Source organism: Cyprinodon variegatus, unplaced genomic scaffold (assembly GCF_000732505.1).
Source record: "Cyprinodon variegatus isolate N-32 unplaced genomic scaffold, C_variegatus-1.0 Scaffold112, whole genome shotgun sequence".
Taxonomy (NCBI): Eukaryota; Metazoa; Chordata; class Actinopteri; order Cyprinodontiformes; family Cyprinodontidae; genus Cyprinodon; species Cyprinodon variegatus.
The window spans coordinates 199984-225453 of NW_015150565.1; the positions used below are offsets into that span (position 1 = coordinate 199984).

At 35.2% G+C, this 25470-nt stretch overlaps 1 protein-coding gene across 1 annotated transcript in view; it reads right to left on the minus strand.

The window, feature by feature from the left end:
* The window catches only part of LOC107084928 (collagen alpha-1(XIV) chain-like), a 145600-nt gene that overhangs the window by 98074 nt on the left and 22056 nt on the right, over nt 1-25470 (minus strand). The window contains exons 4-5 of the mRNA XM_015375010.1: nt 22021-22164; nt 18152-18232 (exon numbers count right to left, since the gene is read on the minus strand). Coding sequence (XP_015230496.1) covers nt 18152-18232; nt 22021-22164 — 225 coding nt within the window. The remainder of the gene's footprint in view (nt 1-18151; nt 18233-22020; nt 22165-25470) is intronic.

The window sequence follows — 25470 nt, forward strand, 5'->3', positions numbered from 1 at the left end:
AACTATTATAAATCTCAGCACTCTTACTAATGTCTGAACTATAAACACAGTTTAGAATAATTAGCTTTCTCAATACCTTTGATGTTGCTTCTTTGAATATTAAACATCCTCGTCAACTTTGAAAACCCTTTGGGAGAATCTGCTGACTTGAAAACTATAATTCTTTACTTTGATCAAATTTGCTGTGTCAGCAAGCAAGAAGAAAGGCTGCAGTTTTAATGGTAAACTATACCTTAATGAAAGCTTTACTTTTATCTGAAGTTCAAGAAAGTGTCACAAAAGACACCATATATAAAGGAAAGATAAAATGCCACAGTAATGTTTAAATTCTTTCAATAAAACAGCCTGAGTTATACAGAATTATACGGCTGAGTACAGAGAGTAATTGTGCTTAGAATCTGAACAATGTTTTGTTTTTTTGTTTTCAACACAAGATGTGGAAATTATGAGGATGATGGTAAACTACGCTAAGGCTACTGTATGCTACAACACTTCTGTCACAAAGATCTTTTTTTTTATAGAACTTTGGCTTCATGGTACCTTTTTAATTTTCCCAAAAGAAATCTAAAAATATATCTAGGGTGGGAGAAAGTCACAAAAAAAGGTCAAAAAAGTTGATAAATCGAATGATTTCCATGATCTGTTTATAAAATAACAGCTGGCTCACACCAACTACTAGAAACATTTAGCATTTAATCATCATTCAGCACGCAGTAGATTAATTAAATAATCTATATTTAGCGGAAAAAAAATCACTTAATTAAATGGCATCAACAAAACATATTTAATGTTTTGGATGTTTTCCATGACTCCTGTTTCAAGCATTCTGTTTCCAAGGTGAAGTGAGATTAAACTGAAGGCATACTGAATGCATGCATAAAATAGAAAATTTCATTATTAACAACAAAATAAGATGTATTTAGAGAAGAGGGAGCTTAGGTCTAAAGTTAAGTAATGGGTCATTCCCACAATGCAAGAACAGATATGATAAGTATTTAAGAGGGCTACAAAAATGTAAGATACTAGGTGATATGTAATAGAAACAAAAATTAATCAGTCAATAAAGTTACATGGAAAAACCATCCATTTTTCCATCACGTTTATCCCAATTGGGGTCGCTAAGGGTGCTGGTGCCTATCTCCAGCTGTCTACGGGGGAGGACAGGTCACCAGTCCATCGCAGGGCAACACAGACAAACAGGACAAACAATCATTCCTGCACACACTCACACCTAAGGAGAATTTAGAGAAGCCAATTAACCAAACAGTTATGTTTTGGGACTGTGTGAGGAAGCCGGAGTACCCGTGAAGAACACATGCATGCTCAGGGAGAACATGCAAACTCCATACAGAAAGACCCCAGGCCGGGAATCAAACCCAGAAACGTCATGCTGCAAGGCAGCAGGGCTACTTACAGTAGCAGCCAGGGGTAAACTTAAAAAAAAAAAATACAAAAAGGAAATAGAGACACCCTGGAAGGACAATTTGGAGTTAATACAAGGTTCAAATGTAAGGAAAGCTGACAATAATAGAGGAAAAGGGAAAGATTCAGGATGAAAAGAAAACCCAAATGAAAAGGAAAGAAGAAAGAACTTCAAGCATGAGAGAAATCTGCCAAAGAACAAACTGTCATCCTGTGCTAAAAAGCTTTAGGGAAAAGGCATCCCTGAAGGGATTTTTGGCAAACAGAAACAAAGCCTGAAAATAACCAACAATAAGAAAGTTAAATCATACTTCACCAGTAAATAGGAACACAAAGTGTTTTCCCAAAATAGCAGAAATGCAGCCAAAAACTTCAAGGCATGACAAGAAGAATAGGACAAAGCAAAAACATGTGAGCAGGGCATCTTATCAATAAATGAAATACTTTTAAATAAACAATTTAAAATAATCCCAATAAAATTTCATATGCAGTTTGTTGAGGCAAGAACAAACCCTTGAAAACTAGCTCAGGTTTCAAACTGTTCATATAAAAGGTATATAAGCAATTGTTCAAAATATTTTCATTTGTACATAAAAGAGTGGGGGAAATAATTTGATTAGCTGCTGATTTTGCAGGTTTTCCCACTTACAAAGCAAGAAGAAGTCTTTTATTTTTGTCATAGGTTCTTTTGAAACTTGGTTTACAGAATCTAAAACAGAAATCTTCACAATCCTATTTTAAAGTAATTAATTGCATTTTATTTATTGACTTAAGCATTTGATACTTAAGAAAAAGCAAAATCTTTGGAAAAGAAACCTAAGTGTTCAATTGCTGATATCAGATATTTCCCATAGCTCTTAACAAGGTTTAAAATGCAGCAGAAATCCAAGATTTCTGCAGCATATTCAGATCTTTCAGCATTGGTCTTCTTTGAGGCTGGGGTCCCGGATCCCTTTAGGTCATTGAGCAGATTTTACTGTGTAGTCCTGGACCAATCCCTCAACTTCCTCATGATCATTGATGTCCCATAATGTGGGATGTTGCATGTAGTGCCAGGCTGAATAAGAGTCATATATTCCTGAGCTCCTTCCACTTTCTTAGTATTGTGCCAGACGTTTTTGCCTTTTCACCAAGCTTCTTGCATATTTTCCTGTATCATTTCCCAGACTTATGCAGGCCTAAAATTTCAACCATGATGTTCTTACACAGCTTTTTAGTCTTGGCCACTGTGGAGAGGGTGGAATTTGTTTGTTTGATTAAATGTGTGGACATCTGTCTTTTATTCAGAGGGAACCCATTTGCTTGGTAGGAGATTGAATAGGTCATGCAATAAAATGCTAATTAATTACCTGAAAATGAAACAATGTTGTCATGAATTCTGTTTTATATTCTGTCACAGCTGAAGAGCACCCATGATTCAAACTTCAACATGCGTTGCAAGGGAAAACCGGCCAAGTTATCTGCGTATCAAATCATTGTTATCCCCACTGTATATTTAAGAGTAACTCAATTAAAGCAGTAATTATACTAAAATTGTAAAAATAAATACATAAACATTTTGCATTTAATATAAAAAAAGGTTTTTGTCGGTTACCATGCTCTATCTGCAACCCAAGAGGAAAAATTTTAGATTAATTATTTAATTTAATTATTTAAGGAACCTTACTATGTGATTTTTAATTGAGAAATAAATGCTAATAGATTAGCAAAATAGTCATTAGTTGCAGCCCTACATATATATGAGTAACCTGTCTGTTTAAGAACCTTGAGTCAGTGCTATGAAAACACGGAGCACTTGCTTGCCCATCGCCCTCCAGACTCCATCACTGACTCTGACAGTGTGCGTGCAGGCAGGTGAACATGCGTCCCTGGCCCTGTAGGAGATGAAGCACCCTTTAAAGGCACAGGTAAAAAGTCCAGGTTCGTCTATCATTCCCAAACCAGCCAACGATCTGTGTTTTTTTCCTACCCGATAAGATGCAGCATCATTGCTACCCCACTGCTGCTGGAGGTGGATCTGTGCAATGCCTCAATGGGTCAATCTGATAGATTGCATAATAGGGAAAATATGAATATTGCCTCCCAATATGAAGACCAAAGGAAACTGGAGTGGGATTAATTAGCAAAGAGGCAAAAAGAAAAGATGTCCATGCAGCAGAGAAGATGACAAAAAAAAATCTTAAATTTTTTTTTTTAAACCCCCAAGCTCAGTTAAACATTTCCTAAGTTAAATATTCTACAGAATCTACACAGCTTTAATACTATGAAGATGATCACCCTATTACACTGTTGTCTTCATGCTGCATTCTGGTTATCCGATGTGAAAGTATGCACTGAGCATCGAGCAGCTGGTTGCGTTCACATTGAAGCCATTTGCTGCTCTGTCTCCCTCTTCCTACCATCTGACTGCCCTCATTTCTCTCTCAAATCTAAATGAGGTTGTCACAGTGTCAAATAGAAGATGATGGAGCTTCAGCTGCTCTGGAACTTCACTGCTTTGCCAGCATTACTGCACCCCCCATCCCACCTTAGCTATACATTGCTTTGCTCCTGTTTCAGTTTCACTAAATCAACTTCCTCTCCTTCCCTGGCCTTCCAACTGCCCTACACAGATGATTTATCACTTCATCATTCATCTTTATTTGTGGTGGAGCAGATAGACATTCCTGCAGCTGGCAAACCCGGCTGTGTTCGTCTTCCTAATGTGTTGCCTGTGAACCATGCATGTTGAAAGCTTTCCAGAAGCTCTGCCATGTTTCTAGTCAATTCCAGGCTCATCTACGCGTGTGCATTCATTACTGCATTACCCATGTGGCCTAATTACTCGGACAGCCTATCTTTGTCAAACAGGCAGCCTTGTCTATTTTATCACATTTCCCCCAAAAAGTCAAGTTACTGTAATTATAAAAAAATATATAGATAACAAGTACATCATGAGGAATATTAATTTGAAAGGAAGATTTATGACATAGGAAAACAGACTTCCAATCAATTTCATGTGTATAGAATTGATGTTTATTGGCAGTCTGGAAATATTTAGCATTTACAAAATTCATTTCACTTTATTATGCCAAACTCAAGATAGATTCAGCAATGTACTATGTCATTTTTTGTTTTTGTGCTTTATTTTATGCTTGAAATATACTGTAAGGGAACATCTTTAATATACTCTGATAGATACTATGTATATACTTTTAAGTTTTTTTTGTTTTTTTTTAGTAAAGTTAAAAATATATATAAATCATCTGAGTACAGTGCTCTGCTCATCTACAACTACACAGGAAAGCCTAAATTAGACATACCCCTGACAGGTTTATCTTTAAATAAGCCATTTTGTATTATTAACGATGGAAATAGCATTTCTATTTTGAAGCATCCCAGCCAGTGTTCTGATCTGAATCTGATTCAGAATCAGTGAGGCGAGTTAAAGCTTAGGGTTGCTGGCCAAGATACCTCAAAGTCTGAAAGCCTATTTTATGATTTTAGCAAATAGTCAAAATACCAGTTAGAACATGAAAACAACCTGTACAGCAGGGATATGAGTGCTATAATGCCACTATAGATTTTACAGCCAAATATTAAGTGAGAATAACTGAAAATCTTAATCTATTACAGCTATGAACATAAACAGATTAAGTATTTATATATATATATATTTATTGTTTTCTAGGAAGGCAAGTTTATCTACAATATGTAACACGTTTACTTGTTGCTTAAGCAGAATATGTAATTTTTTTATATCTTTACAGGACCTCAAGTTTTCTTTTTAGTCTACACTGTCAGCATACAGTAGGAAACCTTTAAATCTTTTCAGTTAATCTAAAAAATACTAAACTCAAATGATGGATTACAGAACAAACGCCTATAAAGATTACATTGCTATATGTTTGTTTTCATTTTAAGGACACCACTTTGTGAAACTACTTGAAGTTTTACTTCTATTACAGGTCCTTCTATATCTGCTATAGATTAGAGGACTTCAGACCAATACAGACAAGAACCTTTTATAGAGCCACAGGCAAGAACTACTTAACAAATTACTGCTGAGATAGAAACTGTTCAGTCTCTGGATAATTGAAAAATGGGCAACAAAATTGGTCTCAAGTCAAGTATGCTTAGAGGGCCCCTTTCAGCAATGTATCTCCACATACCCATGATGTGTGGAACCTTTGACACTCCCTGTGATTTCATTACTGCAGTCTATCGTCTCTGGGGATGGTCCAATTACTGTAAGCCTGAACAAATGGTTCAGCATTCAGACCTCAATATAGGAATCGTGTTGAGCTTTAAAAGTGGACATGTACCAAGAATGAGTTTATGTGCTCAATAATTAAAATGTCTGAAGCTAAAGCTCCTCAACAAATTTATTGTGGGCACATATTTTCTATTAGATTTAAAATAAAAAAGGAAAACAAAAAAGGAAGAACATGCAAACCCCATGCAGAGAGACCCGAGCCGGGAATCGAACCCTAAACCTTCTGCAAGGCAGCAGTGCTACCCACTGTAACACTGAGCAGAAAATAGATGGATGGATGGAAAAAACAAAAAAATTATTTATTTCAAGTTGGGGTTTGATTGTGTTTTTATAAAGGTTTTCTTTAGGTTGCTGCAGAGTGTTAATTTAGAAATAACTTACATTTTAACAGAAAATGTTTAATATGTTTTATATAAATTTTTCCACTTAAGTATTTTAATCATATATTTATTTATTTATTTATTTATTTATTTATTTGTTGTTTTCTTGTGCTTTTTAATAAAGTAATGTACATAAGATTACACTGCTGAAGCAATACAATAAAGTCCATCCATCTTCAACTATATCTACAGGGTCACATCTTCAGCAGTCTTTAGGCAAAAGGCGGGAAACGACCTTGATGGATCGTCAGTCCATAGCAGAGCTACACAGACATACAACTATGCACAAACCTAAAGTCCATTTAGAGAAACCAATCAATATGCAAACTTTATACAGACAGATCATAGAAAGCAATTTAGACCAAGGACCCTCTAATCACAAGATAAAGCTAATAGTTTAAAAATGATCTGTTATAATATTTTTTCTGGATTACATCTTGCTTCAAAATTTTAAATTTTTCACACTGAAACTGATCAAATATTAGATATTAATAGTTTCTTAATTCACATTTTTCCAATTAATCTGAACTTACTAAAATAATATGCATGCTGCTAAAGAAAGCAGAAATGGTACAAAATAATCCTTGAGTACATGACCAATCAGGCAATTAATGGAATTGTAGACAGCCAAAATAATCAGCAGGTGAAGCCTTACGCCAGGTTATCACAGACAAGGAGCCCGTGCCAGCAGGGCTGCAAACATCCACCCTCTACCATCATTTGCTCTTGTGTCCTGTCACATTTTGTGATCAATGCTGATTTATTATACTCAAATAACCCATGGGAAGCACAATTTAGTAGAGATTAGTTCATTAAATCCTAATACTAGGCCGCTGCTGACGTATGGCATGACAAAAAGTGACTCAAAGCGTAGCATTAACCATGTTGCTGACAAGCTGAATCAAAGACTTTGAGCCTTCAGCTTTTCTTCCTCTCCAAGTGAATTTTTCAGAAGTCTGTTGAGTTTATTTTTCACGGAGCTTGTAAAAATACGTTTGCAAGCCTCATTCTGCACAGTCTTGTCAAGCTAAGGCAAAAAAAGAGTTTCCAAAGGTTAGACTATATTTAAGGGTAAAAACATACAAACATGCAAGAAATTAGGATAATTATCACATGCATACAAGAATGAATGTTCCACACAGTAAAATCATGAAAACATACCTTTTTACAAACTCATATAACTTTAGTAAAATTTTCCATGGACAGAGACGATAGTATGATCTTTGACACAGAGACTTGACTGTGACTTATGGTTTTAATGAAAAAAAGTTTCACCTTAGGCTCACCTTAATTTTGTTACCTAATAAGCGTGTGTTCTCTACATGCTGTATGTTCAGTGATGTAACAACACGCCTACTTCCCACTTCTGAACCCAGGTGGGAAGATTTAAACAAAAAAAACAACACTGATGTAAATCAGACCAACGGCTTTTAAGAGCAATTCAAACAAATATAATGTGAGCAATAAATCAGATGGATCACTGCACTATATGTTTGGATCCCCTTTCTTTAACCAGCTCAACACATTTGTATGTATTTATCACAAGTCCGTACTTGCCTCTTGTAAAAGAAGGGAAAGGCAAGTTCAGCAACAAGGCATTTAACAAGCATACATTACATGCTGTAGCTCAAATACCAACCTTATTTTATTTATCATTCCAGAGTAATGAAGTATTAAAGCTCAAAGACAAGAGAAAATAGAAACCCAATGTCCCAAAAATAACATTTGTAACCATAGTAACAAATTCTGGGTGCCATTTTTTTCCCAAATGTCTATCAAAAACTATATGGGAGAGTGTCACGAAGATGTTTTAAAGCTTGCAGCAGCAAAAGGGGTACTTTTTACACATCAACAGCTCCTTAGAACACTATAAGAGTAGGATTGTTGTTAAGGGAGCTGATTTGTTTTTCAAGGTTATAATCATGCATGCATAAAAGTTGGAGAAATGCACAGAAGTAAATATAGCCTTTGGTCAAGAACTGCCGGTCAGTTAAATGGCTGCAAGTGGCTAAGAGGCATGGTGTGTTATCTGACTAAAACCTGCACATGAAAAGCTGGAAAAGTTTAGTTTTTATCTCTTGCACATTTTAACACTTCTGGTAAGAGCTATTAAAGTTTCTAATGTGAACCCTATTCATGAGACAACAAATGTTCCACTGCCAAAGCCAGAACATCGCTGAAATATTGCCAGAAGCTACCTCATAACATCCTTTAGATAACAATCTGCTATTAGAAAACAGCACTGCGTCATGTACGGTTTATGATGATGGCATATGTTATTGTCTGTTGCCCCTAGGGACTTCCTCCTGTTAAAACAAATAATAAATAAATATAGGAACATAAATGAAGTAAATGAACAATAAAAATCACATATGACTTTCCTTTCGGCTTACCTGAACAAACTATTTCCTCTGAAAGCTAAATCCGTTTTTACAATAAATGCACAAGCTTTCTCCTGAATCCACAGTACCAATCCAGATATTTATTATCTACACATCATAAACAACTTGTGTTCAAATCATTCAGATTATGTCATATTTAGATTAAAAAACAAACACCTAGTGTTATAATTTCTGTTAATTTTTTGTGTGTAATTTTCACAGTTTAGTCTGTAGAAACTAACCTCAAAACAGGTTCAGTAAAACCACAAAGTGAACGCTTTACATTTACTGCAATACTTATTTCTGAAAACCCCTAATTACATTTTCTTTTTTTGTATTACACCTCAGAATAGTAATTCATAAAAGGTAAATGAAATAATATTAAATTTATTGCAAAGAGGAAAAAAGGTTTAGATTTCACTGATTCTAATATTATTTATAAAAGTCCAACCAGAAGAAGAGTTTAGAGGGATCAGCAGACAGGGACATAGGCCGACCTGCTCTGACATTAAAGAAAGATTACATGAGTTATAGTGCTCTGGTGGAAGCTTGCACTCAACATCAATCACACAATCAAGGACAAACGGCAAGAGAATTGTTGACAAATTGTTTAACTGATGATGGAAAAAGAAAATAAGTCTCCTGGAAGGTTTATTCTAGGTTAAAAGAACCAGTTAAATAAATGTCCAGCTACAGTATGGCAGCTATAGTTCAGTTTGAACAAGGAGGATTGTGACAAACATTAAAGTGCTCTTAAAAATTTTATTTTTCTGGGAAAACATTTTAAACTTTTAAATCCCTGAGAATACTGTGCACCATAAACTGCTTTCAGATTATATTTAGACTGTTGCAGCTAGTGTTAGGACCCACGGTGGGTCTAGACAAAACACGCAAGGAGTGAGACAAGATCATCTCTAGAAAACAACACAAAAATGTTCCCTAATATTTCACATTTTGACTGTAACTGTAAAATTAATGCAAAGGGTTCTAGAGTGGTTGTGCTAACATTTCCAGTGGCCTCTCCTGCTTGACATCTGTCTTTTTCTTTTAGTTTCCTGCTCTCTATGATATATTATGTGGTTCTTGCATTGTGATGAAGATGACCTTGAATGATATTTATGGATGGTGGAGGGCTTGTGGAGGTCAACAAGCTTCATTGCCAACTGCAGAGGGATGACCAGACTGGCCAAAGTAAGAATCTTAAGACATACAGTATGAATGAAGTGTGGTTGGAGACAGATGATGGAAGCCTGGAAGTACTCTCAGCTGGTAATGAATAAATAAATTAAATCACTTTTTCCTCACCTGCTTTTTCATGCTATTGGCTCATCCTTCAGATCATATCATAACTTAAGCACTGTTTTTTATTTATTAGCATCATTCAAATAAAAAACCTAAAAAAGATTTGTTGCGTTAACAAATAAGGGACTTGCAATTGAATGTAACAGAACTTCACATGAGGTTGATATTTTAGATTTTCAGTATATTTACTATATATATTATGGATTTTGGGAGTATTTTTGTTATCCTGATGCCCGTGTTTAACATAACTAATTGGAAGTTTAACCAAATCAAAAGAATCCCCCTTTAAAGATTCATTTTTGAAATCCAACTAAGAAAAGGCATAACAATTATATAATAACAGCTTTTATTAGATAATTTTAAATGCATGAAATGCAGAGTAAATATTGCTACTAGCTTGTTGTATGCATTTCCAATTAGCTGTGGAACACAAGCTGAAGAATTTGGAGACAACCTGGATTAGCCCATTGACTATTTAGCCAACCTGATTCAACATACAGATGTTGTGAAGATATGTTATTTTTTTTAAAGGTTAACTGAAAAAAAACCCTCTAAAAATGACTAAAACTATAACTGACTATAACTATTTACTGTTCTGAGAAAAGCTTTGTCCAATGGGTTTCCCTGAAGGTAGCATATGGTAAAAGAGTGTGCACTCTAGTCTAATACCCACAGGCGATCAATAAACAAACATTTTGATTATAAAAACCTATAGGGGGTAGGGTATCAGTGAGGACTCTAACAAAGAAAAAAAAAAAAATCTAGCAATTATAGAGCCAATTTTCCCGAAAGAAGTCAAGACATCTGCACTGATGAATATTTTAATGGACTCCAGCCTGCTTATGTTGTGTTTTACTGCCTTTTGATAACCTGTGTGCATATTTTCTAAAGCAATATAAAAAAAGCTTAATAAAGGAAGTTTGTTTTTTCCAACTTTACAGATCATGACTGACATTTTGGTTTTGTATTGACATACACTGATTTTCTTCTCTAACATCACTTTGCTGGTATTTTTATAATGATGATCAACAAATAATTGTGCAGTCTTGGAAATATTGCATCAGTCACCAGTAGCCTCTGGTATTACTGCTGTGCAGTTAATTACAACTGCCATCTGCCACCTCCAGCTATTACGTTCTAAATTGTGATTCTCACATAAACAGTAACCGGAGAGCAATGAAGTATCACAAGCTGCATGTGAACATCTAGGTGACTTGCAGACACAAGGGTGAGGAAAGTCTGTCACCAGCAGACAAACAGGCAGGAAAAGCTTGAGAATGACAGCCTCTCAGGCAGGCAGCTGTTAAAGGTCTCATCAGCAGCAAGGCGGCGGACCAAGAACAGGCCTGCACAGCTAAACCTGTGGTATTCAGCAAGTGTGGGCAAGGGGCAGACTGTCAGCTTTCAGCTTAAAAATTTAGAAAGGAAAAAAGGTGAAGCTTTAGAAACAACAGTGAGAGAGAGAGAAGCAAAAGAAAACTGCAAAACTGTGACTAAAACTAAAGGGGAAAATAGGAAAATAACAGGTGGTAAAAACTAATAAATCTAAAAAGCCTTCGACTGGAAAGTGAGAAATTACATTATATTTTAACAGCAATATATCAGGCACTTGAAAATTGGATCTGCTTTTTGAATTTGCATGACTTTATGGTGTGGATATTTTCTTAAAACAGGTGACAGAATATTAGGTTACAAAATTTAAATCTAATTTTTTTGTGTGTGCTTTAGGTTTACAAAATTACCTTTGCATAAAAAGGGAAACTTCTAATCTGAATTTCCTCTGAGCTGGTCAAAGCATGTTTTTCATTCCAAACCGGAATATTAATGTTGCAGAGAATAAAGAAATCAGCCATAAAACGTGACAGAAAGACTAAGAAATCAGCTAATAGAAAACAGTGCAAGAGCAAATATTTGTGAGGTCCTGTTTTGAAAGGGAGCATGTCTTTGGGAATTCAGGATGGGAAAGAAGCTGAACGTGGGCAGCAGTGATGAAAAACAAAGCCTCCTATCAATGATTGGCTCCTTCGTCCCCCATCTGTCCCCTTTAGCCTGCAGCCAGTTACATCAGACTGCAGAGACATAAACTGACTCACACACAAGAGTTTGCACATTAAGTGGACACATATGCATGTGGTTTCTTCAACAAAATGAATACATGATCAGAAACCGCAAACGGCTATTTAGGATCTAATTCTTAAGGGGATGAATTAAATAAGGAAAAACAAGAAAGGATAAATCCATTCATGGAAGCCTAATCCAATTTCATTTGCCAAAGCTTGGGCTGAATCATATTTTTTGGCATTTGTTGTACTTAGTGGCTTTGGATCTTTTTTAAATTTCTTCTATTTAGGTATATTTTTACCTCTGCCAGGGAAGTTTTGTTTTTAGGAGAGTTTGTCTGTCTGTGTAGAGGATAACTTGAAAAGCTATGAAAGGATTACCATCTGGATCCAGGAATTCTTTTGAACTTTGATTCTGTAAATACAAGTGTTAATTTAAGGTGGAATTCACAATATGTCAAGGGAAGTCTGCGCTCTCCAAGTCCATTTCTATTTTCACTATGCTTTACTGAACCTGCATGAGAATACAGTACGAGGTTTGGTGATATTAGAGCAGTTAAGACTGTTTTTAAAACTGCTTTTTCTTGTGTTGTTGTTTTTTTTGCCATCAAAAACCTGGGACTACCTTAAAAACATTTTGATACAAATAGAATGAGAGTTTAAAGGTATGTAAAGAGAGCTTAAAACTTAAAACTATTTTTTGGTGATCAGTGTCTCAATTTCTTTTGTCTACAATCAAAGGTTATCGAGTTTAGAATTGTTAATCAAAATGTTTACATAGCCATTTAAACCGATTTTAAATTACAAGCACTGTCATCACATCACAAATTCTTAATTTGTTTTTACCTTTGGTAAAAAAAAGTTTCTGAACTTAAGCAAATGCAACTCAAAGGCCTAATTATGAAAACCGTTTCAATGGAGTATAGTTTTTTTTCACACCACAGAATATAATATACTTTCAAACTCTATTTACTATGAGATTCTACATGTTTAAGCAAATCCTTAGTAGCAACAGTTCCTATGATATTAAGGATGACCATAAATCTATTAGCATTTAATTTGGATCAGAGGAAATCTCCAGTCTTAGTATTATCTTAAAGCAGAACTAAGTAATTTTTGAGTTGTGCTTTCCCTACAGTACCTTTTGAAAACAGCACCGTTGTAATTCCAAATAAATTGTAAAAGTTAATAAGTTAAGTATCCACGGATTTGGCGAGCATCTTTGATGCATTCCTGTTCTTTGTGCTTCCCTTCTGTTTAAGTAGGAACATCTCAACGACTCCCCATTACTAAAGAGTGGTCCTGTTGTTTCGGTTCAATTTGTTTCCTGAGCCATAAGGAAGCTTTGAGCTACATGTACTCTATAAACCTGGAACTGAAAACTACTCCAGACATTTTGAATAAAGAAAGCCTCCTGGATGGGAAGTGAAACGTCTTCAAACTTGGAAAACAAAGTCCAGTGGTAAAGTTGTTTTCTCATAGAGCAAGAATGAGAACAGAGGTGCAAGATGGCTACCAGGATTGGAGGCACAGAAACTTGCAAGTGAGGTTTTCTAACAAGAGCCTTTGGTTGAGGTGAGAGAAGTCTCAATATTCTTATAAACACTCTGACTACCATTACAGAGTTAAAATGTCAAAGTTGAATAGTGTAGACCAGAAATATTGCATTAGAGGCTGCAGATTATAGATGCCAACATGATCTCAGCTGTAATCATGTTGCAATAAGCCCATAGAGCACCTCAACTTAGTCTTATAAGATTCTACAATATACTGTACTTTTACATTCAAAGGTGTTTTTTTTGTCCATTTAATTTGAGTGCAAGGTTAAGTAATTTCTTTCTACACGCATTTGTAATTCAATAGATCCAAATTAGCNTACCGCCCATTAAGGAAGTGGAGCAAAAAGTAAAGCTGATAAATGCATAAATTCAGAAAGCAGTGGCGGTTCTAGACCAAATTCACAAAATAAGTATGAGAAAAACATAACAGGGAAATAGTTCACGGTTTATTAAAAAAGGTGAGTCTAAAAACCAAAGTCTCTCTCACGACACTGCAGCTGAAGGTTGCAGATCGCTGCAGATGAATGAAACCGAAAGGACAACACCTTCCTCTTTGAATGACTGTTAAAATAACAGTTAAAAAACAAACTGATTTAAGAATAATCAGGAATGGTTTATCATAAGATAGATTTTTTATTACTAAAACAGGGGCCAAACCAGGGGCCAGGCCCACCTTACCAAACTTAACTACAGATAGGCCGACTTATCCTCTCCACATTTGCATAGCTGCGCTTGTTCTCCATGAACACTGATCAAAGCACTTTGAGAAATGATGGGGAAAATGACTGAAGAAACACTGGCATTATGTCCAGTTCCTTTTTTTACGAGTAGATGCTACAGAACCTGTTTGTCTTTAATGACTTCACATTTTGATGCTTTACACTACATTTGAAGCTCACAAATATTAGATATTAGATGAATTATACTGAACTCAAAATGTTGTCTTGATTTGTAATCTTTTTTTCTGTATACATATTTGTGTAAAGTGGTTTTGTTGGAAAAGAAAACGGGAATGGCAGGGTTTAAACAGTTATAACAGTTATAGACGGAAGAAACGGAAAGAGGACTCCCACAGATTTGTAATCTTGCAGAACCCAAGCAGTCGTAATGAAACAGAAAAAGAACTTTTGTGGTAAGTCCAAACTGTAATTATGTGAGCTTTTTGGATCGGATTCCTTTGCTCCTTTCTCTCCCTCATCTCTGTTTGCATTCATGCTGCTTTGACTAAGCTTAAGCAATAACAACAAAGAAAGTTTGAAATGGCAGCACTTATCGAACAAAAACAATCCAATTAGAAGATTTTGGCACATTTTAGGTTATATTTTCATAAAAATATATTAAACATCATAGAAATTATGTACGGAAACAACAGTGCTCAGACATCCCTCATTTTTGTGGCTTCAAAGGGTTTGAAATGAAACAGGTCTCAGTCGCCTTCTATTTAATTCAACATGTAATGAATTAAGTAACAAAGGACAAACAATGAAAAGATTAAGACACATCTTCACTGGGCAGACCTGAATTTTCAAAAAAAAAAAAAAGACATAAAATCTAAAGAATAAAGCCTTTTCATTAAAATAAACCACTGTAGATAATTGCATACAAATTAAAGAATATCCTTTTCTATTAAAAAAGAAAAACTTAGAACATTCGGTAGTAACTGGTTGAATTTAGAACATCCATTAAAGAAAAATATGTGTATACATGTGTGATTTTGTAATGAAAAGCAGATTGAAGCTCTGATGGACCTTTAAAATATACTTTTCTATTCTAAAGTATAGAGTCACTAAAAGGAAAAAAAAACTATAAAGTTTAATGAGCACATTGAGAGGGACGCAAACGTATGCAGATTCAGATGTAGAAAAATAAATGTGACCCATCTTATGGTGGTTTTTAAAGCAGCAGCTGCAATGTAGGTTTTAAAATGTGGTCTATCCTTTGCAAAGAGGTTTGCTCTGCACCACGCATATAACATGTTGACGTCTGTTAACTTTCAGTCATTTTCAACGCTTTCTTCGCCCTAACCCTGACATTAACCCTGAACCTAACAATTACGTGTGCATACCGAACCCTAACCTTAAGCTAAACTCAATTCGCACCTTAGTCTTAAATCTAACAGCTATCAAAAAAGGAAATGAGTGCCAGAAAAATGGCCTCAGTTTGATGGTGAAATCGGAAAAATGGCCCTCAGTATGAAGCCAACTCAGAAGCACACACACACACACACACCGGTGGAAATTTCAGTTGCTGCAAAGGAACACAGCTTTTACCTTAACAAAACGAGGTGAGACAACATATTTTGTTTATGGTTCTGGATATTTCATACACAACACTATTTATTGAATTTTGGTGAAATTTGATTTTAATGTGCACAACTACATATAATTCAAAGATGTATGAAAAACATAGAAAACCATCCAACAGATAAGCCACGTACAGATGACAAAAAGTCAATGGATCTTCTGAAAGGAATCAAGAAAAAAATGCAATATACAAAGTTTAGTTTCTTTATTTAAATTGTCATTACTGTAAGTCTAGGAACTGAAATGGCCATAAAAAGTTGATTTTGCCCCACATCAGCACATATCCTACACCATGCTTAACCTTTTAAGGGCTTTAGAAGCAATTTAGGACTACAATTATATAACTGGAGCAAATAAAGAAAATTGTCTACAATAATCAGGGACTCATGGTAGGTGTTTCTGCTTGTTTAAGTTTTACGAATTGAGTAAGAGACAAGGAAACAATGGCAAACAAACTATAGTGAACTGCTAAAATAACTAAGCTAGATCCACAGAAACGCGCATACACACAAGTCCAATTCCTGTTGGCATCATTGTCACTAAAAGGGTTCAAATGAGCTCTATTTATTTTTTATTCATCTAGGCAATCTCAGAAGAACTGCATATGTAAAATACAAACTAATGACTTCTTGGGGGAGTGTTGGCCTAGCGATTGCAAGGTTGCAAGTAACCAGTTCGATCCCCACAGCCGGCACTTTGGGTCCCTGAGCAAGACCCTTAACCCCACACCTGGGCGCCACACAATGGCAGCCCGATGCTTCCCAAGGGGATGGGTTAAATACAGAGAGCTCATTTCTCCATTGTGAAATCAATAAAGTTTAATTTTAATTTCAATTTTTTTCCAATTTAAAAATCCTTTTAAAAACCAATAAGAAGCTTATACTCTGTTTTTCTTTACTATACCTGCAGCAAAACTGGACTGAATCAGTTGATTCATGTTTTTCACAATAGGCCTAGTGAGGGGCAGATGGAGCTTTTTTTTTGGGACAATGTAGCCAAATGTTTTATTTTTCCACCTCATAAAAGGAGGTCTGGTCTAATAAAAATGCTGATATCTATTGTAGGGCTCCTGCATAGATCATAGCTTTTGTTATGATCTTCAGGCTGTTTACATTGAGCATTTCATAAACTGTGTTTTTAAGCAATTCTTCTAACCTCTGTTACACAGGCAAAATGAATCACCTGAAAACATTAAAAAATGATTAGCGGTAGAAATGTACCAAACTTAAGAGGAGCATGTGTGTGTTGTAAAGTATTTTTCAGAGAGACTTAGCAATGTTTGATAAAGCTTTAAATGGCATCTTGAGTGTTTGAACTGCTGTGACGACCTGTTTTAGAAATATTAAATCCTTCAAGTGATTTAGAAAAATAAAAAGATTTTTACAGATGGCAGAAAAGGGGCTAACAAGACGTGCATGGACAGGGCTAATGGGTTAAAAAGTGTTTTTCCCCCTGTATTTCTTCTATTCTGGCATCTAAATGCTGTCAAAACAATGTTATGGGGACTTTGTTATAATGACCCCCCTCACAGTTTAAACTTACACTAAATATTGTAGTCTATTTTCCATATATAAAGTTCAAAACATGTTCTTTAAAAAAGTTTTAATCTTTAGTGTTTTGTTTAGGGCCTAAATAACATGTCTACCTAATGTCTACTAAAACAAATTAGTGGCCACTGTGTTAGGTTTTAGGGGATTTCTTTTGCACTAAAATATAAAGTCATTTTAAAGTGAATGAGTTTTCCTTTTCTTTTTTTTCTTTTTTACAGTGACATAATGCTACTGCAGTAAAACTTAATAGTGTGTAAAAAAAAAAACATTTTCACCAGGAAAACAGATAGGCGTTAAGGTGAAATAATTACCACAAACCTTAGTTGAATGTTTAACTCAGTTCTACTGTGGATATAAAATGATCTGGCTTACCTTCTTTTTTTGTTTTTCCCCACTTCTCCCTGTGGTGTCTGGCTGTTCACCTCAGCAGGCGGTCCTTACAATCACCCTCCAAACTATAAATGGCTTGTTTACGTGCTTCTCTCAGCTTAATTTCTAATAGTTTCAGATTTTGTCCAATTTCATTTCCTTTTCTTCAATTTTCTTTGGACTGTGTGAGCTCAGTAGGACTGAATTTGATTGTGTTTAATATAAGAACGGTAATGATAAGTCCTCCTTAAATAATGGCAAGAAGTCAAACTTCAGGAAGCTTTTCATTTTTAAGTCGCCTGGTTTTATTGAATCAATTTATGCACAGACAGAATTTTATTTCAAAAATAGGAAAGAATCCATTCTGTACTTCTGGTAACTCACAACATTTTAACTTGCAGACTGTGTTTCAGGGGAAAAAAGCATAAAAGCTTCCACTTTGCACGTTTCAAAACAGAATTCAGGAATGTAGATGATCGCAGACCTAAAGCAGATGGATGCATCAATCTTTTTTCATTTCAGTGTGTCACTTCGCTCAGTTTGCCTTCCGCTCCCCGCTGAGCGTCTTACCTTCTGAGATCTCGTTGTTTTCTCGTGTTACATCACTTTTTTTCCCCCCAGTCTGAGCTGTTTCAGAGCCTGATCGCTGAGCTGGAAGGAAGAATACACAATGTCAAATCCTAAATCTATGTTAATGAATGGAAGGAGATCAGATAAAGTAGCAGATGAGACGAGAAAATGTCCTTGCCTAGATGCAAATGAATAAATTAAATCATATTTTACCGCTAAATAAATGTTGCAAAAAGCTCCAATATTCTTTCAAAACATCTACGACAGTTCAATATATGTACACAGAAAATGCTACACAGAAAAAAAGATAAAAGTGAAACATAATCAAATTGTAAATGCAGCACTAACCAGCAGCTCCTTGCCAAAGGAATTCATTGACCTTGAATAGTTTGAAATATTGTTACAAAACAACAACAAACTCCTGGCTCTTATGCTTTTTTTTCCAAGTTGGATCAACAAACAGTATTTGTATTGTAATTTGTGATCTTAAATGCAAACTATTCTATTCTTTAGAATTTTAACCTTATTCTGTGTAGTGCATTCCTTGGTTTACATGATACTACATGGTCACATGTTCTGTAAGGATATGTACTTTGAGAACTTCATTGAACAGCTGCATTTACACTGCTATTATGGGACGTACAAGACAATTTGTTATCTTATCAGTTTCTGTTGGAGGTATTTTCCTGTTAAAGAGGAGTTTTTCCTCTCCACTGTTGCCACAAGCATGCTTAGTATGGGGGATTGCTGAAGAGTCAATGAGTCGATGCAATCAACTGGCTTTCCTTAGATAGAAAACTTTGAATCTCAATTTATGATCTGGTTGAATTGGATGTTGTGAATTGGTGTTGTATAAATACTGAATTAAAATAAAAACTGAATTGAACTGAACATTGTAAATTTTTAAATACACAAAGTATTTGAAAAGCAAAGTCTGAGGTAAATACCACATTTTGTCCAAATTTTATTTTATTTTTTTAAACAAATGACATTAATTCTTTTTCTTCTACTTTATAATTCTGTGATGCACTTCATTGATCACCCTAAAATCTGAATTTATTATTTAAAAATTTGTAATCAAAATGTAAAAACTAAAAATTGAAGTCTAATTACAAACCCGGGAAACCACGCAACAATTAATAGATGATTGAGCTAAGATCCTTAAATGCATAGTCATGCAATGCTGTCTAAGTACTGTTGATGAGCATTCGATTAGCCTGATTGTAAATCAAAGCTGTATAGACAGCCCTTTGCACCTGTGCTTTTATGCATGCAGAAGACAGTTTAGAATCTCAGCATGTCCTGATTTCTGTTTTCTAGCACAGCAAGTAAATACCAGCAAATCTATGAATGTCAGCGTCAGAAACAAAGCAAACGTTTGGCTTGTTTCTGTGCATTTCTTACACCCTACAGTAATCTCAGGCATGCTGTTGTTATACCTCCACACCCTTAACCTGGCTAACATAGGAAATCAATACTCTACACATTTCCCTTCCACTTTGTACCAAGAAAATCCACAAATGCATTGCAAATCCATTCTGTTTACCCACTTGTAATTGAAATTTGAAGGTATAGATCCTTCACATGAAGCAGATAAAACAGTATAAAGAGATAGGAAATCCCTCCTAGCACTTTCAGACAAACTGGAATTACTCAATAATAAACATTTCTAAGACAAGCACAAGCCTAATTATGCAAATGAGTTTTCAGTTAAATAAGCAATGCTTAATGACCTCAGTGAGCTGTCACAGCATCCCAACAATAGAGCTGGCACCTGGGACAAAACAAAGGATTGCAATATTCCATCAAGACAATAAATCTGTGCATAGGGAGGGAAAGGATGTTAGCTGCTCACAGTAAGCTGTGTTTTAAATTTAGAGTCGGTCCAAACAAACTGTGAAGATCTTTAAAGGGGATGAGGAGATAATAAAGGAACATTTATAATTAGAATTGAAGAAAAAACACTCTAGAGTCATACTAACGCTTCATATCAGGTAAATTGCCTCAACGGGATTCATCAGTTAGAAGTTATGGTGACAACAAGATCATTATGACATGAGAGGTTAGGGTCACCCTTTATCCTGCAAAGTTGATCTATCAGCAACTCATAGGGAACGTATGAAAATCACTGATGAAAATGATTTGTGTTTATAATGGTGAAAAATAAGAGGTTTGGGGAAAAAAAAGATAACAAAAATAGTTTTTTATTCTGGTTCATAGCTTTAATTGACCCAATCTTAAGCAAAATGCCATTTATGACAAGAATTTACCACGTTATTTTATTGAAATGTTCAGTTGTACACGCAAACACACACAGTCACCAATAACCATATTAGGTACCTGTCCAACTGCTCGTTAAGGCAAATTTTGGTCAGCCCATCAAATGGCAACAACTAAATTAATTTACAAATATACAGTAGACATCTATATATGTATATATTTTTGTAAATTTATATATTGTATGTTTATAAACACATTGCAGAGACAATCAATTTTGCTCATATTGCATTTAACAACAGTAAGTGGCTAAATTTATCCCTCCAATCCTTTTGTTGGTGGTAATATGCTTAAAGTGCGTTCGCCACAAAGAATGGAAGAGAGATGTGCAGCTAGTATGCAAATTCATGCAGGCGAGGAGAATTTTGACAAAAGATTAAGTAAAGTTCTGTAACAATGGACTCTGGATAAGCAAGCTTTCCAGGTCATGAATAAAACCTTAACCCTGTAGTAAAACATTTACACGAGTTTGGTTAGTGCAAAGGAGAATCCAAATAAAATTGCAATTGCAATATTGGTTTAAAATAAACGCAATTTTTTATTTTTGCATTTTTGCCAAATCATTCAGCCCTAAATGCAGATATTTTGGCTGTTTTTTGTGTGCATGGAGGATATCCTGAGGCAGATTTAGAGTTATCCTACAGTAAGTTTTATTACCTCCTTTATGATCTTGAAATTAAAGAGTCTGGTTGGGGACGTTATCATTACCATCCAATATCAGGAAAGTAGGAGAGGGTAACAAGGAATTAATGGTTTGTTCATTTCGACTCCTCTCAAAATGTATTCTATCCATCTTGTGAATTATTTGCTCACAAACGATAAAGTATGACATTAAAGAAATTCAAACTGAGTATTTTAAAGTGTTTTAGACACTTGAGAGAGAGAAAAAAAAGTGGCGAGTGGTGACTTGCTGTGCAGCTTAAACTAAGAAAACAAAGACTGTTCAACATCTCTCCCAGAGGAGGGAAATCTCTAACTTGAAACAGAACTAAGCAAAGAAATAACTGTGTTGTATTATGATGACAAGCTCCCACTGTGTGCTCCTGTCTTATTTCCTACAGTTTCAAACTGTTACGCTTACAGCTTTTGTAGCCCCGCCCTAATCAGTCAGCAGCTATTCTCCTAATAACAGCTGATGGAGAACTACTGCTGTGACTAGGGCTGCAACTAACGATTATTTTGTTAATCGATCCATTATTTTTTGATTAGTAGACTACTAATCAAATAGCAAGAGGTTACTTAGATAATGTTTTTACAGATTTTAAACCAAGTGAAACTAAAACTTTTCCTCTGAGAACTTCTAGATAAAGCATATTGACAAGAGGAGATGCGTTTTTTTTTTTTCCTCAGTCTTGACGATTATTCTATTAATATATTGTTTCAGCTTTAGCTGGGACTACTGATTGGAGCTTCGCTGAGTCACATCAGGTGAAGTTGACTATTTTCACTCTTATACCAAGCCTTTACTCTTGACCATTCTTTCCTTAAACTTTCCATCCAGAAACAAAAGCCATATCAAGTGACCTTACATTTTAGAAGCTGTCAGCCTCTGTCAACATCGGCCCTAATGGATGTTTGTTAAAGTCTCTTACCTTTAATGTTTCCTTGTAGAGCTTTACTCTCCTTCCCCTTGTTAACAGCGACGATCTTAAAGTTGTACTCCTTTGAGGAGTCAAAATCTCTGATGACAAGCTTTGTCTCCTGCTTTGCTAATTCCAACACCTTCTGTTGATCACCTGTTCCAGAGAGAGAAATACAAAACAGGGGGAAAAAATTAATGACCAGGAATCAAGGCAACATACATCTATCATGAGACTCATTTAAATGAAACATACAGAGCTTATGGTCGCAATATGACCAAGCTTTAAATACATTATAATTTATATGATGTTTTTAAAAGGAAATACAATCAATTCCAGCTCAGTAGAAATTGAATCCAGTTTTTCTTTGAATTGCTTAGTTCTGAATTATGCTGTAATATTACAGTTTTCACCAGAGAGCACATGAGAGAAACTACAGATCAAATTTGTCTCCAAAAGTACTACCTGAAGAATAATCTAAACAGGAAGAGCCAAATAATAACCATTACAAAATGTTATTATAGCTTTTATTATGCCTGAATATTTCTCAGTGATTATTCCTTTTATATTTAACAACATATACGTATGTTTTATAAACAATTTTCCTTGAGAATACTTGCTTATCTCCTTGTTACGAAGGCAAAAAAAAAAAAAGACAGAAAGATAGATAGAAAAATTCAAAATGACAGAACACCTCTGATCCTGAAGGAACATGTTCACTCATGTCTAAAGACACCAGTTTTGAGTGAGTAAATGGCAAGGTAATATCAGGGGTCCATTTCATGAGGCAGGTTTAACAAACTCTGATTCAAATCTGCAACTCTAAATTGATCTGGCCTAATGTAATGAGTTTCTGGTTTCACAACGGGTGCTATGAATTAGTTCAACCAACTCCAAGTTGGGGAGTGGCAGCCTCGTGGTTAGCCCCACTCCCACGGACTGCCACTCTGGGTCCCTGAGCAACATCCTTAAAGCCCGGCGTACACTGTGCGATTTTCGGGGCGATTTTCCAGTCATGAAAGAATATTTCGATCGGCCCGACTTTCAGCCTGAACGTGGGTCGTGAGTTGTGTAGTGTACAAGGGGTTACCTGCGGCGATCAGCCTCTCACAACCAACTCCTGATCAGGAATCCGGAGGTCAGGAGAATATCAAACATGTTTGATTTTCTCCCGACTGTCGAGGGCAAATGGCTCAGGGCGCATGCGCAAACAAGGATTTTTCTTTTTATTCCTCCTCTCAGGTGTAAACACAGCAGCATGGCAGGGATGCAATGAGTTAAATGCAGTTCTGTATGTAAAATTGACGATAATTTTATGGAGAAAACTAGTTTATTGCTTGAATGGTAGTGGATCAATGTATTCTACTTAGGTGAGATCATCTGTCAGAAGGTGAAGAGAAAAAACGTTCTAAAGGGTAGGACCTGTTCATCATCTCATGGGATTCCTCCCCAGTTTGATTCTTTCTTCTGTTACACAGTAAATTCTAAGTGGCTGTTTGCAGCTGCTTGGGATGTTATAATCCCAATAAATGGCAATTATTAACAGTTATCAGCCCCATAGAATGGCTTCCCATTGTGATCACTAGTTAACAGTAGGCTCTATAGGTTGTTATCACTGAAATAATCCTAATTATCTTTGTCTAACAGATAAACTTTTATTTTTATGATGTTCCGAAAGGATAAATAATTTCCTATTCTAATTATGCAAGGTTTCTGTTGGACTAACATAAAAAAAACTCAAGATAGAACATCAAATGTAGTATGAATATGCATATTGTTGCCAATTATTTTCATCTTTATTCTCTGTCCTGTTTTTTAAAACTTTATTTAAAATGATTTCTTTCTTCCTTCCTAGCAAAAGTTTTACTGGCATAAACATAAATATTAGCTTAAAAAAAACAGAAAACAATAAAAAAATATTCATGAGGACCCCTTGACATCTCTACCTGTTCAGAATGCATTCACAATCAAAATTTGACCCACTCATCCGAGAACATGGCACATCCTGAATTCCAAACCTTGGTTTAGAGCAGTGAAACGAAAGGATGAAAGATATCCAAATTAATGTATGAAAATGCAAATGAGGGTGATGGCATTGAATGGTAATTTAAATCTTTTCTTCAAAAAGAAAATTATCCATATTTGATATCTTTGGTGTACACAACTTTCATTTAAACCCTTTGAGCTCGCAATTGCATCATTCATTGTTCCCGCTTTTCATTAAAATGACAGAAGATCAAATGAACAACACGCTTCTGCTTTAACTGTCTTCGCAAACTGTTTTGTGTATCGACACCTTGTAATATTTGAGATAAATTACCAAGATGAAACAGACTTTGCCGTCTCTCTTTCTGCTTCCATCCTACATCTCCTTGTTATTAAAATATCAGTTTCAGAATAAATTACTGTCTTCTGTTGCTGTTAATGTGACCACAACTTCACAGAGTTCACAGAATTTCAGTAATATCTGTGTAATTATGTAGATACAAAATCAGAACAGACACCCATAGCACCTGCTTTTTCTAACATAAAGATCTGAAAAAAATGAAAAAACAACTTGGATAGAAAAATCGTATGCCTCAAAGAGCAATTAAACTAAAGAGCAAATTCATTACATCCTACTGAACAGGGCTTCTTTGTGTCATGTATGCTTGTACTAAATGGATATAAATCAGTCTTTGACACATCTGCACAGAGATATCAAGTCATGTCAGTGAAAGTGAGTAGATCATAACAATCCGTCTAAATAAAAATGAGTCGGCTGGGAGTAGATGGATTGTCAATTAAAGTAGAAAAAAACAGGTTAAAAAAACAACAACAAAACATCAAGATGTCCCTTTTAAGGATGCGGGGAAAACATTCTAATTTGTTCGACATCTCTTTAAAACAGAAGTGTCCAAACATTTTACTGGAAGGGATTTTCCATTTTATTTCTAATTAAAATCAAAGCTATTTTACATTTTTAGCTGCTTTAACAATAAAGTAAGGATGTAGAATTTTAATTAAATAAATTCAGCAGTATGAACGTCTTACAGAAAGAGGACCGTAGATTCCTGTAGAAATACAAAAATAAGGAAGAGACTAGTTTCTCTTATGAAAGGGAATAAATTCCGTGCCATTTACACTTTCTATCCTAACCCCATCCTAACCCATTTTTGGCAAGATCGTTCAATATTCCTTTTAGGGACAAGCACCGGATTTTCAAAAAAATTTTTTAAGAGTGAATTTAACCCAGGATCTTTGAAATTAGGTGATGTTACTCATCAATACAAGGTGTGACCAGGATTTATACAGGAGTTATCTTTATCCTAAACTTCTGTTATTTTATGTATTAACTAATAGGCTGTTTCTTAATCCAAATCCCTACCATGCTTTGTTACAACAAAACAGAAGAAAAAAAAAGCAATCAAATTTATCAGGACTTCTGGCTTATTGAAATAGAGTTATTTATTTATTTATTTA